We start from the raw sequence: 18,366 nt of genomic DNA on the forward strand, positions 1-18,366 counted from the left end.
ACATTCCAGTCAAATTGACTATAATAAATGGGCGATAGAATGGCACGGCATCAACGATGAATTGACTTCGGACAATGGACAATAATGTGATATTCTTATTTGTCAGTTCCAGTGTCAGAAGACACACATTTAGTCCCCTAAATAAAATTGAGGTAGATACAAATATGTATCTTCAAAATAAAATCCAACGGACAATGTTTATATATATCTTCAATAAAAGCCTAGGCAGGTCTGTATCAACTAAACCTTGTCTAGTCCAGTTTCCTTGATTCCACATATGAAAACACCAGAAGAGGAAAGGTTCTTTTGAATCGACTAAGTGTTAGTCACGGAGAATCCCGCTAAAGCTAGGCTGTGTCAGTGTTATCTGATATGTTGAACTGTTTGCTGAATAGAACAAGAGCACACGGACAAGGGTTAAATGTAGAGATTAAAGCATTACCACCACACAAGAATCGGTAATATAAGATATATGTTATTTTCATTTGAAAGCTCTGAACAATTACGAGTTATTGTATACTATGTCGTCATGGACAGCCACCGTGGTCCAATGGTAGAACGTCCGCCCGGAAGTGTTGTCCAAGAATTTATTCTGCGTTGACAAACAACAAATTTCGCCGCTTTTAATCGTACACCGACAGAAGTACTGTGCGACGATTTCTTTTTTATATAGCAGCTGCCAAATATCTGAACAACATAAATATATATGAAATGGATGTATATGCTTATGTATAAGGTTATACATTCACTACTTAAAATAGCCTGCAGTAAATGTCGAAAACTGACGTCAAAATTTCGCTGTCGATGTGCGTGACAGAGGACGGAAACGAAGACCATTTTTGTTCAGTTCACCAAACCATTGCTTTGTGGTTTTTTTAATTCCCTTATTCTTCCTACGATTGCCTACTCATGTGTATTCTGAAAATGTTGAGCCAATGTAAGCAACAAATAGACGAAATGATATCTCAAAATAGGAGAAAATGCTACACTGTGTAAAATCTGTATTTTGCTTTGTTTACATTTCACACATTTCATATTGAGCGACATGACGTCATAATGCTGACGCGAGATGTAGAGCGAACGCCTTGCAAAGCTTTCTTTGTTTTTCTTTAGGGACGCCCACCTCATGTTAGCTTACCAAGTTGCCGTGCTTATATGCATTCAATGCCTGTCATATGTTCGAGTGAAGTATTATACGGTGTAAACAAACTGCTTGAGTATATACAGCGCCATATTTTGTTCGGTGATTCCGTAATTCAGATCGATAACCCACTCAAAACACTGGTTTTGTTTATTTAGTCATGGTAGAATGGGAATCAACAAACTGTGTTTTTAATGTAGAGCTAGGTTACCTGTAGAATAAACCACGCTCAATTGAATATGGAACCGTACGCGCAGCGTGAGGTTTCAAATGTTAAATTGTAGCAAGATGTAAACAAACAGTGTGTTGTCTGATTGACGATTAAGTAAAAACTTATGACGTTAAATTAACACAGACATATATAACGACATGCATGGACATATCGCGAGGTGCGGTGCTGACATACCAATTCCCCACATCATCTTAACAATCAAGTTAACAATTTTCTTACCTGATCCGAACACAACAAATGAGAACATGTCTGAAAAAGCTTTTACAAGTTTTATTCATCCCCTAAAACAACAAACAGTTTCACGTAAATAAAGACACATGATGACGTGAACGGCACACCACGTCACTGCCAGGTCTTCTTCACCGTCTACACAAACACGGCACTGACGTCACTGAGCGCCGCGGGACTCCAGCAGATCCGCAATTTGCCGACGTCTCCCGGATCTCGCCACGTCCGCCGCTGTCCGCCCGTCGTTGTTCCTGGCGTCGATGTCCACAACGTTCAGTGACAGCACAAACTTCGCCGTCTCCATGTCTCCTCCCCAACCGACGAGGTGAAGGATGTTGTCACCGTCATCGTCCACCAGTGACACATCGGCTCCTATACTCACCAGGAGCTCCAACACGTCTCTGTGTCCCCACCTTGCTGCATACATCACCGGTGTCCTGCTCAACGCGCCTCTACTTTCGATGTCCAAGACGTTCAGTGACAGCACAAACTTAACCATCTCCATGTCTCCTGCATAACAGGCGAAGTGAAGAATGCTGCTACCGTCCTCATCCACCAGTGACACATCGGCTCCTTTCCTCACCAGGAGCTCCACCACTTCTCCGTGTCCAAACCCTGCTGCCCACATCACCGGTGTCCTGCTATCACTGTCCCTACAGTTGACGTCGACATTCAGAGTCAGGAGCCGCTTCATCTCCTCCAGGTTCCCCCTTCTGCTGGCGTCCATGAGGACGTCGCAGTCTGCTGGTGATGGAGTCGCTGTAACACAAAGTAAACTCTGTACACATCCAGACATCATCGTCATACATCTACTGTGCTCACGTCTCAAAATGGTGACAGGAAACGACATCAAAAACTTCCAACATGGTTGACAATACAACGATCAAGGGGAAGGACGACAGCTGGTTCATGAAATCAAGGATTATGTATTCAATGTTTAAAATATTTCTGATACATCCAGTAGTTGTAACATTATTCTGTGTATGGCTGGAGAGTTGATGAAGTGAGCTTTATAAGATAATACTGTCAGTACAGTTGCTGTTTGAAAATGTGAGGATATTAAGACATGACATTGGTTTATGTCAGCCTGTTTGTTTTTGTTTTATGCCGCACTCCGCAGTAGTCCAGCAATAAGATGGCGGGGTCTGATACAGACAGTCCAGTGGTTGATAACATGAGCACCAATCTACACAACTGACAACTACGAAGTCAGATCCAACACGGGTCTATGCCCAAGCTTGTTAATTGTTGGAGGGATTAAAGTGTGAGCTTTCTGCCTGCTGGGTTCTCCAACCTACCCTGTGTAGCAGGTTTTTTTGTGGTCGTCACTGGTGTCCTCTCAGTCCGACTCGAATCACTCGAGGCTGAAAACAGAACATGCTGTTCAGAAAACTATACAAAGCACATAAGCATTATCCATACAAAATATGGCCATTCTACAAATTTTATGCATTTGATATGTTTACTGATGAATAGAATTCATCTTTCAATTTATCTTAGTAGAGGTAAACATATAAGGTAGTTTAGAAACTAACAAATCACTCAAACGACTATCTTAATATACAACACAAACACTGAGAATGCTGTTCATCTGAGCCGCGCGTCAGTTCCCGCTTGTTGGATTGAGCCTTATAGCGGTACTGTCAATAAATTGTTGACTTGTTTCAAATTAATAGGATAATAAAAGATTACATTTATCAGCTTGTTATTGTAGAGACTGTTCACAAGAAGGTTTGTGGAGTGAACTTTCTGGCTTATATTTGATACATGTTGATGTGACCTCATCTCGTACAAAGTTGGACAGTGACACTATCTACCACCTGCTCGGTTCTCCTACCTACCATGTAGATCAGACTTTGTCACTGTTATCTGTTCAGCCCTTTCTCTGTGGCTCCCGTTCCGACTGGGGGCACTGGTGGCTGAAACACAAAATATGCCTTATGAATGCACAATACCATTTAAAAAGTGGTCAAATAGTAGTTGGTGTCCTTGCGGTCCGACTCGGGTCGCTCGAGGCTGAAACACAGAACATGCTGTTCAGAAAACAATACAGACCACATAAGCATTATACATACAAGATCTTCGACAAAGTTTATGTATTTAATTTTTTGACTGATGAATACAATTTGAAAACCATTTATCTTAGTAGAGGTATAACTATAAGGTAGTCTAGCGACTAACAAATCACTCAAACGATAAATATACAACACAAACATTGAGATTGATCTTCGACAAAGTTTATGTATTTAAATTTTTGACTGATGAATACAATTTTAAAACCATTTATCTTAGTAGAGGTATAACTATAAGGTAGTCTAGCGACTAACAAATCACTTAAACGATAAATATACAACACACACATTGAGATTGATGTATATCTGAGCCGCGCCTGTACACGCTTGTTGGATTGAAACTTACGGTGCTGCTGCCAATTGTTGACTTGTTTCAAATTATTTGGATAATAAGAGATTACATTTATCAGCTTGTTATTGTAGAGACTGTTCATATGAAGGTTTATGGAGTGAACTTTCAGGCTTATATTTGTTACAAAGTTGGACAGTGACAGTATCTACCATCTGCTGGGTTCTCACCACCTACCATGGGTCGTCACTGTCATCATCTGTGCAGTCCTTTCTCTGTGGCTCCGGTCCCGACTCGGGTCGCTCGAGGCTGAAACACAAAATATGCTGTTCGGTTGGGTTGTGTGAGTTGGGTTTTACACGCTCTTGGCAATATTCCAGCAATATCTGGGCGGGGAACACAAGACATGGTCATCACACGTTGTACCCATGTGGGGGAATCGATCCCGGGTTTTCCCTTGGTTGAAATGTTGCAGGAACTGAATGTAATTCAACATCCATCATAAATGAACAATACCACACCAGCGATAGAAATTGGCACTCGTCCTATAGTCCTTGCCAAACATCCCAATAGTTCAGATATCACAACGACTAGGCTCGTAAACATATGCCTTTTGAAAGGGTTTTATATGTTCCCATTATAAGGACTTAGGACTAAACATGTTAGTTTATATTGCTGTACACAGAAGAGACCGGATCTCAAATAAACTGAAACACAGAATATGTGCATTTATTATATTGGAACATTCGATGAGGGTATTACATCAGCTACCTACTCTTTATTCCCAATTATGGAATGATTAGTATTTTAGTCTGACTTCCTTGATTGTAGGAAGATTTGTAATGACAACGCCCGCAAGTTGGTCCGTTATTTTGTTGTTGCATAATATCTAGAACTGTACAGTGAATAACAAAACTGGATAGATCTAGTACATACAGGTGAAATGCTGAACACTGTTTTCTAATTGTTATTGCCTTCTATGTTATTCCTGTGTATTTGAATTATTCTCAGGTGTTTGTTGTCACTGAGAATCAATGTACATCGGTATATATATTTTGACCAGGATATGACGTCCACCAGTGTAATTCTGCAGGAAAATATATTTCTCGTCCATTTCAACGTCTGAGGACAATGGACATTTCACACAATTTTTATATCGTCATATCGACAACTGTCTTGATGGCTTCTCTGTCTGCATACTGCCTTTGTCAATTGATGATAACAGGCTACTAAATGTAGAGTGCTGCGACCTATCGTAAATTATTTGTTGTTCTAAGTGACTTTGCTCGATGTTTTAGTCCCCCCCCTCTCCCATACAAACACTCTTTACTAGATACAGAAACTGCTGCATTTTACCTCGTCTCTTGCTATAGAGTATTACAAACGTCGATATACGACATGCTACAGATAACTATTTCAGTGATGACATTTTCATGATGATATACAATGAATGTAAAAGAGCAACAGGTCTACTTGACTAAGCGCGTGTACAACACAGTGGTAATTCAGTGTCAGGAAAACTCTTTGCAGCACTGTCATAATTCAGCATTCCGAGCGATGGCGGCAGTACACCCATCACAGATCAGCTTACTATCTGTGGCAGAAACTGTAGCCGGTACGACAAGATGTTTGGTACGGTGTTTGGTTGTGTGAAGAAGGGAATATACACCTGGTCCTATTTAGTGATAAGATTGAAATGCCGATTGCCCGTGTGACATGCGCCAAATTGTTTTCGCATTTAACGTCTGTTCTAACTTAGTCATAAAATAATGAGATTTTGCCCTTATGTAGTCTACATTTCCTTGCCATCCTTCAAAAAACAATGTTAGTGCCCTGCAAAAATACATTTGTTCCACATAAGATATTCCGGATTAGAAGAACAAAGCTGAGTGTAAAAATAATAAGGCTGACACATTTGGCCCTGGTCTGTAGTGGGGATGTATTTCAGTAGATTTCTGCCATTTTATGATGTAGAACAACGTTTTAAAAAATATGAGCGAAAAAGAATAGCCGACACTTGACTGAACAGATTTAGAAAAAATCTCATATCGATCTAGTCTTCAGTCTCAGTTGTAATAAGTGTTATTAGTTCAGGGGATGAAACTTACAACCATATATTTTGCAATATACGTATTAAAAAAGCTTTTCAGTAGAAACGAGGTATGAATGTGTACATCCAGACGTTTGTTTATCCCTGGTGACAGGCTAAACAAACGTCTGGGTGTAAACATTGTGTGAAGCACCTGATTCCTTCAAAATGTATTCTATTGTACATCAATCTTACAATATTTACAATGTCTGTTTCATTTAATTTCCTAAAAACATTCTGAAGTACAAACTGAAAACTTACCCACCGTTTACGTCCTAACACGAGTGACACATCTCACTGCCAGTCAAGAAACGCCTTGGGGCGAGCTATGACGTCACTGTGACGTGTCTGATTAGGAGCATGGTTTGGTTTGGCGCTCGGCTGCTAGTGCCGATCACTGTTAAATAATACAGTGTGGAGTGATACAAGTCTTACTACAGTCTTACCTTATTGCGTTTCAGATTGCATGCTGAGGTAAAAACTTAAGCCTACTTCATTGGTTAAAGAAATGTACCTCATCATCATGCGTAAAATATGTCTATATTTTATTCTAAGATGCTTCGCTAAAAGATCAATGGCACCGATTATACTTAACCTACGACAAAGCATTGTGCCCGCGTGAAGATTTGGAGTAGAATAAGGGACAGGCACATCGGGCTCAACCAGTTTAAAAATATGTTCCTGTGGTAAGAAGTGCAGGCTTGCAGTCAATAAATCAATAAACCCGTGTAGATCCGGGGTAGAATGGGTCTTCAGCAACCCCTGCTTGCTGTAAAAGGCGACTATGCTTGTCGTAAGAAGCGACCAACGGGATCGGGTGGTCAGGCTCATTTACTTGGTTGATGCATGTCATCGATCCCAATTGTGTAGATCGATGTACATGATATTAATTACTGGAGTGTCTGGTCCAGTTTCAATTATTTACAGACCGCCGTCATATAGCTTGAATATTACTGAGTGTGGCGTTAAACAACATACAATCACAATCAGGACAAAGGAATGAGTAATCCTAGAAAAGTTTCCAAATCACATGTGCACCGTGCTGTTGCTCAGCGTACGGCATTGAACAATAGACAGCAGTCAAACAAACCGGCCACTGTTGCTCTTCACCCGCCATGGTCGTCTCACGGCGACGACATATCTCACCCCAGGCCGTCGATCCCCGTCGGGTACCGTAACATGTAGCGCAAGCCCCTCAAACACACTATTTCATGGCTTAAGTTGCTGCAACTTGTACAACAGAAAACACCTTAACTCACAATAACCAGCGACACGGAATTTCGGCTATGTTTACATGTAAGCTCGGCCCCACAATACATTTGTGGAATGTTCACGTGATTAAATTTAAGTAATTTAATATGAAAAAATAAATTTCAAAAATCCTTTGTTTTGCTGCATGTTTTTTTTTAAATATACACACACTGAACGGATAAGAAAATGGGACCTATTATAATAAACTAAACATTTTAGTCATGTTGTATTATATTTTAAACGTAAATATGTCTATCAGCTTAAGGGGTATACAGGCAATCAAGTGGACCAGCCCGTCAGTTAGCCTGTTCGAGGTTTTTCCATTTACGGCATGTTGATACAGATTCGATTTTAAACCCATCTCCAAGAAAAAGATTGAGTATTTTTAAATTCGCAATCTTAGAAAAGTTATAATGTTTGCTCTGACCGCATGTGTAGTGTAATAAAGTATAGTTTTGCTCTGAACTATTATAATGTCAAAGCAAAGCAAGCGTCCTCGTGCTTTAGCTATAATAGTTCAGGGCAACATTATAGTTTATTACACAAGCGCAAACTTTATTTCTTAACTAAAACTCAAAAGTGTGATTAAATGACGTTTTAAGATAATTTAACAACAGGCAAGGTAACAACAAGTACCATCTTTTAACGTTTTGGGGTATGCGTAGATGCAAGTTCCATTACCTATTTTTTTTTCCAGATAGACGTGTGAGATATTAAAAAGAAACATTCTCAACAGCGCCATCGGCTTTTACCATACCAGTAAACACGCACATTGTATTCCGCTATCCCCGTCGCTCACATACAACTGGTGGCCATATTGCCACGGATACGTCCACGCATTTGGCAATTACGTATAGCTTCAGTGCCGTGGGTGAAATGTTGCGTCGTCGTTCACTATCAAACATACCGCTCCTTGCAAAATCCAGTGCGGGAAAATCTCGTGGCTGTCTCGTGACTCGTTTCGTCGTCAGCTACTGTTCAGAAATCTTTTTTCGGCAATAGAGAAATCTGATGACCTTAGTGATTCGGTTAAAAATGTTAATTCTAAAACAGAATCAGAATGGCGGAAATACGGCCACTGCAGTGAAAACCTTTATTGTACCAAAAAAAGACAATTGGAAAGGTGTGACGTGCACAATCACCACGTCTACGTTTCCCTGTTTCTCAGTTAAAGAGAGAGCCTCGCTAAGTCCTGGAGGGAAGGGGGGTCCGACGACCATTGATCCTAAGTACCTTCCTAGACATTCATGTGCCAGCACACACTCATACTAGCATTTTATGAGTGTAAACGCAAGGTTTTATACTCACATCAACTTTACTTAGCTTCAGTCCATCAATGACTACACCATTAACAGGACAGGACAGGCTCGTCATCGAATGGGCAACTGGAGTGAGCAAGGTTCGACTCGATCTATTGACTGTAACGATTCGATCTTTTGACTGTAACGATTCGATCTATTGACTGTAACGACTCGATCTATTGATGTAATTACTCGATCTATTGACTGTAATGACTCGATCAATTGACTGTAATGACTCGATCTATTGACTGTGTCAAAGCGACTGATTTATGACTACCATTGTCTGCAGTACATTTGACTTCAAGGGCAAATTACCCTGTAGCCATGTCTCCATAACTTAATTGTCATTACGTTTTAGGCGCTAATCCCCGTTGTTAATCCTCACCAACATTTCATTGTATTTTGACTGTCAGTCAGCCTGGACTACCATATCACTTCCCTTTAACTACTGCTTTTTATAGTATGGCATTTATTGCCCTAATTGATCATCCCATGAACTGTGTTTGTTAATCACGCCCATATGTCCAATGTCCAAAGCAACGTCGTTGTCTCTTTGTCTGTCCATTGTTGTTCATTACTATATATGTGCTACCATTACACAGTTACTACGGTGGTAGTCAGGCTTGGTATTCCGAGTGCTGGCATAGGGACGACCTCGAGCAGGATATGCTGCTCGTAGGAAACGCCCTGAGGTGAGCTGGAGCTCCACACACCTCTTGTACGCCTGAGCTGGAAAGTCCGCTCATTGCTGTGTTTGTGTTGTCAGAGCAGGTATTCCGCTCATTGTGCAATTGTTGTTTATTGTTTACATGTTGTGCATAAAGCGTTCCGGGACAGTGATGTCGATTTTGTCCTTTATTCCCCCAAGAGCTAATTCCCCGTCAACATGCACGTTGACAACTGTAATGACTCGATCTATTGACTGTAACGACTCGATCTATTGACTGTAATGACTCGATCAATTGACTGTAACGATTCGATCTATTGACTGTAATGACTCGATCTATTGACTGTAACGACTCGATCTATTGCCTGTAACGACTCGGTCTATTGACTGTAACGACTCGATCTATTGACTGTAACGACTCGATCTATTGACTGTAACGACTCGATCTATTGACTTAACGACTCGATCTATTGACTGTAATGACTCGATCTGTTGACTGTAAGCCTGCACTTCTCACTTTACCACGGGAACATATTTCGTTAAAAAACATCAGACCATGAACTCATGTTTGTGTTTTGATCGGAAAATTACCAGAACTACTGACCAGTTACTCAACCTTATCACAAGCAAACACAGCATCGAAGATATCGCGACGGTAGCCACCATTTTGAATGTTGAATTTGTTAAACATTTCTGACATAGTGATGAAGTGTCCTTTCGTCGCTGTTTTATTTCTTATTGCTTATTTTCAAAATATTTACTGAACATGAAATTTGATTGTAGATGAATGCGCCCAGGCATTTTACTCAGTCACAACATACATGCTGAAGTCCGTACAGAGGGAGCTAAATCTGTGGGTCGTTGGTTATAGGAAGTTTGATGTAGTAAGCATATAAACATCATCCAAACATTACTAGGAAATATAATCTTTAATTTATCGATAAAGAATCGTCAAAAAGGTTATCCTGAAGGACTACTATTTCGCGTAACTTTTAACATTATTTCGGTTATACGACGGTGTGGCATGGTGCTGGGATTCGAACCCACGATTATAGTGTTCTGGCACGCCTAGGGGACGCAACTCTGCACTGCGAATTCCGCCGCCGAAAACGACTTGGTTAACCGTGCCTACTCATCAATTTGAAAAGTTGCCGGAGACGGAAATGATTATTTCGTGTCTGTTTCCCCCTCTGTCTGTCTGTCTGTCTGTCAGTCTGTCCGTCTGTCCGTCTGTCCGAAATGAAAAAGATTTTTTTCTTGTCTGTCTGTCTGTCTGTCTGTCCCTTTGTATAAATAAGATAACTATTTTTACGGGACTTTATGTTACTCAACTGGACTTTCTTAAAAGAGTCAGTAATATTCTGCTTTGTCTCTTCGTAGGTAAGCCAGCTATACAGGTGTTGGTATGCATGACGACACGGTCGCTATACATGCTATATACCAATTATCAGAATACTTAGCTATATCTACAGAGCTTTAGAAAACCCTCTGGCAATTCAATCAGGACGACGAGCTGTTTTAAAAAGGAACTCAGAAAGATGGCATTGTTTCAATATGTATAGTCATGCTGTTCAATTTCCGTCCACGTCTTGTCACAGATTCGTGTTACTTCGCGCGTCCCGCCATGATATTGCTAGAATAGTGCTGAAACCATACCAACTCACTCACTAGCTTCGCGTGTCATACACAGATGCCTTTCACATATATGTCAGGCACCTTCATCACACTAAGGTCAGATTAATAATCAATTGATAATATTTTCATTTATGCTTCAATATTCGGTCCCTTTTAAAGATGTAGACAAATGTCTATATTACTGGCCAACCAAATCAACGCCAAATGTAAAAGGCAGCCAACATTCCATGCAACTAGGCCTTGCCTATTTAGCACGAAAACAAAACTATTGTGTCTTTATCATGATTATCCACGGGACAACGGCCATTCCAAGGAACCACCTGTCAATGTATACTATAGATCATGCTTTTACTTTGTGTTTTTCAACATTTACACGAACGAACGATCGAGCTGAACGAGGAAAGACCAAGTGATGAAACTAGAATCGTGGCTTCAAATATATAAATTTTCAATGCAAGAAAATAACCAATCTAGATTATCCGCCGAAACAGATTCCAGTTTGTATAGAGGGCAAAATAGCGGTAAAAAATATGTGAATGACATTAGAAACACAGGGCTGGTGTATCATGTCTACTGTACAGTGTTAGACGCATTAATGACGCTTCTCGCTGCCATTAGAAACACAGGGCTGGTGTATTATGTCTACTGTACAGTGTTAGAAGCATTAATGACGCTTCTCGCTGCCATTAGAAACACAGGGCTGATGTATCATGTCTACTGCACAGTGTTAGAAGCATTAATGACGCTTCTCGCTGATATTAGAAATACAGGGCTGGTGTATCATGTCTACTGTACAGTGTTAGACGCATTAATGACGCTTCCCGCTGCCATTAGAAACACAGGGCTGGTGTATCATGTCTACTGTACAGTGTTAGACGCATTAATGACGCTTCCCGCTGCCATTAGAAACACATGGCTGGTGTATCATGTCTACTGTACAGTGTTAGACGCATTAATGACGCTTCCCGCTGCCATTAGAAACACAGGGCTGGTGTATCATGTCTACTGTACAGTGTTAGACGCATTAATGACGCTTCCCGCTGCCATTAGAAACACATGGCTGGTGTATCATGTCTACTGTACAGTGTTAGACGCATTAAAGACGCTTCCCGCTGCCATTAGAAACACAGGGCTGGTGTATCATGTCTACTGTACAGTGTTAGACGCATTAATGACGCTTCCCGCTGCCATTAGAAACACATGGCTGGTGTATCAAGTCTGCATTCCATCAACTCCAGCCTTTGGTGTTTATATTTCACCACTTTTGAGGTACAATCAAGCACGCTCTTTTTGCCAAGATTTCAAAGACCATCATCTGACTCTTGCTCAGTCGTTGTTTAATCAAGGTTACAACACTCAAGGCCTCAGTGAAGCTTTCAAAAGCTTTATGGTAAATATATGGAGGACATATCAAAATTTGACGCGTCAGTGACAAAAATGATGTCCGACGAAATTCCCGCATTTGACTCCCCTTTTCGCAAACACCTGGTATCATCACATGCTCATGATAAAGACAGTTTTCAATGTTCCCAACAGGTTATAGAAATCCAACCTTTTTGTTTTTGTTCCGTCAAGTCTTGGATGTGTTTCTCACGCAGCGCATCACGTTCCTCGAGTTCCTGTATCTGTAATGATGAAATTTAAATTTAGTCTGGTGGATCATTTGATCAACACACTCATAAACTAATCATGCTAAAAACACAAATATTAGAACGAAATGAGCAAACCTGGGAGTGAGTGAGGTTTTACGCTGCTTTTTGCAATATTCCAGCAATATCACGGCGGGGGACATCACAAATGGGCTTCACACATTGTACTCATGTCAGGAATAGAACCCGGTTCTTCGGCGTGACGAGCGAACGCTTAAACCACTAGGCTACCAGACCACCCCCGCAAAACTGGGACAACGGTCCATTATGTCATTGGGCGTGGTCACCATGGCAAGCGAAAGTTAGTCACAACGTTTGCAAAATTCGAAGTTTTAAAAGATAAAAAAAAAAAAGCAACCTGAGTTTTAGGTTGAGTACAAGAATATACTGGAGTATTTTCCTGACAGTTTGAGTATATACAGGAGTATTTTCCTGACAGTTTTTGAATATACAGGAGTATTTACCTGACAGATTGAGTATATACAGGAGTCTTTACCTGACAGTTTGTGTATATACAGGAGTATTTACCTGACATTTTGTGAATATACAGGAGTATTTACCTGATTTTGAGTATATACAGGACTATATACGTGACAGGTTGAGTATATACAGGAGTCTTTACCTGACAGTTTGTGAATATACAGGACTATTTATCTGACAGATTGAGTATATACAGGAGTCTTTACCTGACAGTTTGTGTATATACAGGATTATTTACCTGACAGTTTGTGAATATACAGGAGTATTTACCTGACAGTTTGAGTATATACAGGACTATTTACGTGACAGGTTGAGTATATACAGGGGTATTTTCCTGACAGTTTGTGAATATACAGGAGTATTTACCTGATTTTGAGTATACTCAGGACTATTTACGTGACAGGTTGAGTATATACAGGAGTCTTTACCTGACAGTTTGTGAATATACAGGACTATTTATCTGACAGTTTGAGTATATACAGGACTATTTACGTGACGGGTTGAGTATATACAGGAGTCTTTACCTGACAATTTGTTAATATACAGGACTATTTACGTGACAGGTTGAATATATACAGGAGTATTTACCTGACAGATTGAGTATATACAGGAGTATTTACCTGACAGTTTGAGTATATACAGGACTATTTACGTGACAGGTTGAGTATATACAGGAGTATTTACCTGACAGCTTGAGTATATACAGGAGTATAAACTGATAGTTTGAGTATATACATCACTGTTTATCTGACAGTTTGTGTATATACAGGATTATTCACCTTATAGATCCATGCTTTCAATTCATATAGTGTTAAAATAGCCATTGCTAACGGTGATGCCAGGTCTCTAATTGGTTTTGTAACATGGCAATGTTGTAATGGATTACATTGTTTATGTAAGGATTCAGTGGAAATTCATGACATTGTGTTTTAGTGATAAACCGTTGTCAGGAATGTATTACTAGATAATGTAAGCAGTGATGTGGAAGTTACTGTACGTTGATTCTCTGGGGTACAAGTACAATCTGGAATCTTTATTATCTCTGACTTTATTGCTATTACCATTGCTATTAATTTGATATTTTTGTACTGCCATTGAATTGTGTACTACCACCATATAGTGTATTGTCATTCTAATTATTTGGCAGTATTTTATAGATTTGTAAGCCAAGTAATGTTTCCTGTAGAAATTGTGAATGGCACATTTCTTTGTTATGTGCTGGCTTGACACTGAGTACTTTTGCGTATACATTTCTGGTTTAACTAATTGTTCTAATCTGGCATCGACACTAAACAGTGGTTATGTTGAAACACTCTCGATTATTTTATTGAATGATTTGGCCGGCGCAGACAGGGAACAAATTGTTTGTAAGCCAATCAACCCTATGTTGAGATGTCCAGTAAACCCTATGTCGACATGCCCAGTAAACCCTATGTTGACATGCCCAGTAAATGCTATGTTGAGATGTCCAGTAAACCCTATGTTGACATGCCCAGTAAACCCTATGTTGACATGCCAATCAACCCTATGTTGAGATGTCCAGTAAACCCTTTGTTGACATGCCCAGTAAACCCTATGTTGACATGCCCAGTAAACCCTGTGTTGAGATGCCCAGTAAACCCTGTGTTGAGATGTCCAGTAAACCCTGTGTTGAGATGCCCAGTAAACCCTGTGTTGAGATGTCCAGTAAACCCTGTGTTGCCATGCCCAGTAAACCCTATGTTGAGATGTCCAGTAAACCCTATGTTGAGACGTCAAGTAAACCCTATGTTGAGATGTCCAGTAAACCCTGTGTTGACATGTCCAGTAAACCCTGTGTTGAGATGCCCAGTAAACCCTGTGTTGAGATGTCCAGTAAACCCTATGTTGAGACGTCAAGTAAACCCTATGTTGAGATGTCCAGTAAACCCTGTGTTGACATGCCCAGTAAACCCTATGTTGACATGCCAATCAACCCTATGTTGAGATGTCCAGTGAACCCTATGTTGAGATGTCCAGTAAACCCTATGTTGACATGCCCAGTAAACCCTGTGTTGACATGCCAATCAACCCTATGTTGAGATGTCCATTAAACCCTATGTTGAGATGTCCAGTAAACCCTGTGTTGACATGCCCAGTAAACCCTATGTTGACATGCTAATCAAACCTATGTTGAGATGTCCATTAAACCCTATGTTGAGATGTCCAGTAAACCCTATGTTGACATGCCCAGTAAACCCTGTGTTGACATGCCCAGTAAATCCAATATCGATATGAACAACAACAAAAAACACATGTTGACATGCCCAGTAAACCCTGTGTTGACATGCCAAGTAAATACCATGTTGAAATGCCCAGTAAACCCTATGTTGGCATGCCAAGTAAGCCCTATGTTGACATGCCCAGTAAACCCTGTGTCGACATGCCCAGTAAACCCTATGTTGACATGCCCAGTAAATACTATGTTGACATGCCCAGTAAACCCTATGTTGACATGCCAAGTAAACCCTATGTTTACATGCCCTGTAAACCCTATGCTTACATGCCCTGTAAATCCTATGTTTACGTGCCCAGTAAACCCTATGTCGACATGCCCAGTAAATCCAATATCGATATGAACAAAAAAAACAAACACATGTTGACATGCCCAGTAAACCCTATGTTGACATGCCCAGTAAATACTATGTTGATATGCCCAGTAAACCCTATGTTGGCATGCCCAGCAAATACTATGTCGACATGCCCAGCAAATACTACGTCGACATGCCCAGTAAACCCTATGTCGACATGCCCAGCAAATACCATGTTGAAATGCCCAGTAAACCCTATGTTGACATGCCAATCAACCCTATGTTGAGATGACCAGTAAACCCTGTGTCGACATGCCCAGTAAGCCCTATGTTGACATGCCCAGTAAATACTATGTTGACATGCCCAGTAAACCCTATGTTGACATGCCCTGTAAACCCTATGCTTACATGCCCTGTAAATCCTATGTTTACATGCCCAGTAAACCCTATGTCGACATGCCCAGTAAATCCAATATCGATATGAACAAAAAAACAAACACATGTTGACATGCCCAGTAAACCCTATGTTGACATGCCAAGTAAATCCTTTGTTGATATGCTCAGTAAACCCTAGTTTGATATGCCCAGTAAACCCTATGTCGACATGCCCAGTAAACCCTATATTGATATGCCCTGTAAACCCTATGTTGACATGCCCAGTAAACCATATATTGATATGCCCTGTAAACCCTATGTTGACGTTAGGGTTAGGGTTAATGTTTCATCTGGTGAGGTGTTTTGGTGATTGGTTACGATTGGGGACCTAAAACATGGGTGATTTGCGGTGGAAAACAATTATTTCATTGTTTCAATTTACATTAACTAAATTTAACATTTATAGTTCACCTGTGCGGTTTTTTTTTTTTGGGGGGGGGTATATTTACAGTGTTAATGCCATATAGACGGCTAACTCTATTTTTCCATGGTTTCAAATGAAAGGTAAAACGGCATGATCTTAAGGCATGTAATGGCTCGGCTAAATAGCCTGTTGAATGTCTGGGGGCTTGTGAACTGACACCAAACCTGAGAGTACTTGGAATTTAGCCAGGCAAGCTGCTGCTTTCCAAACCTGTTTCCCAAACAGTCGACAATTTCTTTGCTTCATTACATCAACACCATATGCATTGCTACTAAAAACATTCCTGTCGGTGTGAGTCATGGCTCCATCGTAATACGCACTACCTTATATGGAATTATTTATCATTCGAGATGGTAAACGTACACATTTATGGATAACAACTTCTGGATTATTGTATATAGCGACGTTTCAATGTAGATTCTAACACCGTTATCAAGCTGGAGTGACAACAACCAAGCGATGAGATATATATATATATATATGCATTCCATGGTGTGATAAGCAGCAGATTAACATTGACAACAACAGGTGATAGATAACAAATACACACAGGCTCATGAAAATGCATAGAGCACCTTGCTTATTAAATAGACTGGTTCTGATAAAAAATACCAGGCTTTACGGTCTGATATAGGTGAATGTGTGAAGTGTGTGAGTGTCTGCACTTACCCTTTGCTGTATTCCCTGAATGTCCCTATGGATTTCTTTGGTCAGCTCGCCTCGTAATTTGCCAAGACTCTCTTTGTAAGAGTCTCTTTCGCGTTTAACTAGTCTGAACTTTCGTTTAACTGAGCGAAGTTGTGTCTTTGTTGTATGTACTCTGGTTTTCAGGCTGTTAACAACATCAAGCACACGTCCGCTGATAATATTGCAAACGTATTCTTCTTTCAGGATGCCAGTAATCGCTTGCTTCACGAGAGGCTTTATCAAGGCAGGGATGAACTTGTTAGTCAGTTCTTCTTCCAGTGATAACTCCAGCAAGTCAAAGTTGTTACTCATTTCAATCCCCAAATCAACAACTGTGCCTTTCCACGCCTGGATCGTTCTGTCCAGCAGGTTTAATTTTCTAGAGAAGGCTGCCAAATTGGTATCAGCATGTACGTCTCTGACACCACACAACGACACAAGAATGATAAATACAACACTTGTCAGTTCCATCATGTTGGGATGGTGTACACCTCACCGCAGTTATGTGAAGACTGTCTTGGTGCTGGATAAACATCGAACTTAGCCTGACTCACGTGTTTGACAAAAAGCCAACTCGGGATTGCTCTGACAGAAAATTCCTTTGCATACATGTGGTACCACAGCAGCAAATAAGGCGGGCAACTTCAGCAGAGTATCGTGTTTCATACAAAGTATGTTGCCACAAGAGTCTCGTGTTGAAGTAACTTGAAAAATATAAGATTTCTTGTTTACATTAACTAATCTCAATCCAAACCCTTAACATTAATAATGTGCGTAAATTACTTCTGTTTGTCTCACGCTGCAGAACTTACTTATTACCCATCCCCAAAACCAGGGTCTATATGTCCATTGTATAACATATACTTTTGATCCACCCTTAGCAGACACCCAGGTCTCTATGACACATGAAGTCTCACATATACCTTCCCCCTACAATCCCCCACCCCTCCAAAACCCCCTCCCTCTCTCACCATGGCTAACAATCATTCTGTTTCTAGACGAAGACATTGGGAAAAAAGTTCGTCTGATAAGGCTAATACTCATGTTGATTCCTTGTGATCGAAGCTACATATCATGAACCAATCAAATTTGAACCCTTTCAGTATATCCAGATCTGCTCATGGCCATTGTGGGGAGGTTAAAATGTGACACGTCTGCGCAGTGGAGCTCTTCTGGTGGAATGTTTGAGGACTATTGCCGGGACAAAAATCAAGTTTAGTCATTTTACCAGAAAGGA

General features: G+C 40.5%; 1 protein-coding gene across 2 annotated transcripts; it reads right to left on the reverse strand.

Annotated features, from left to right (window-relative positions):
- Positions 1–1,674: 1,674 nt before the first annotated feature.
- Positions 1,675–17,640, reverse strand: LOC124126746 (ankyrin repeat domain-containing protein 1-like). Of its 2 annotated transcripts, XM_048402143.1 has the most exons (6): positions 17,112–17,640; positions 12,458–12,530; positions 4,200–4,271; positions 3,443–3,520; positions 2,900–2,965; positions 1,675–2,360 (listed from the first exon to the last, which is right to left on the reverse strand). In XM_048402143.1, the coding sequence occupies exons 1-6, from the start codon at positions 17,601–17,603 to the stop codon at positions 1,762–1,764; spliced, it is 1,380 nt and encodes a 459-aa protein (XP_048258100.1). In that variant the 5' UTR covers positions 17,604–17,640; the 3' UTR covers positions 1,675–1,761. The 2 variants fall into 2 exon arrangements, with proteins under 2 accessions (XP_048258100.1, XP_048258101.1); XM_048402144.1 differs by lacking the exon at positions 4,200–4,271.
- Between the last annotated feature and the right edge of the window lie 726 nt (positions 17,641–18,366).

Source organism: Haliotis rufescens, unplaced genomic scaffold (assembly GCF_023055435.1).
Source record: "Haliotis rufescens isolate VD_foot unplaced genomic scaffold, xgHalRufe1.0.p SCAF_24, whole genome shotgun sequence".
In the NCBI taxonomy this organism is placed as follows: Eukaryota; Metazoa; Mollusca; class Gastropoda; order Lepetellida; family Haliotidae; genus Haliotis; species Haliotis rufescens.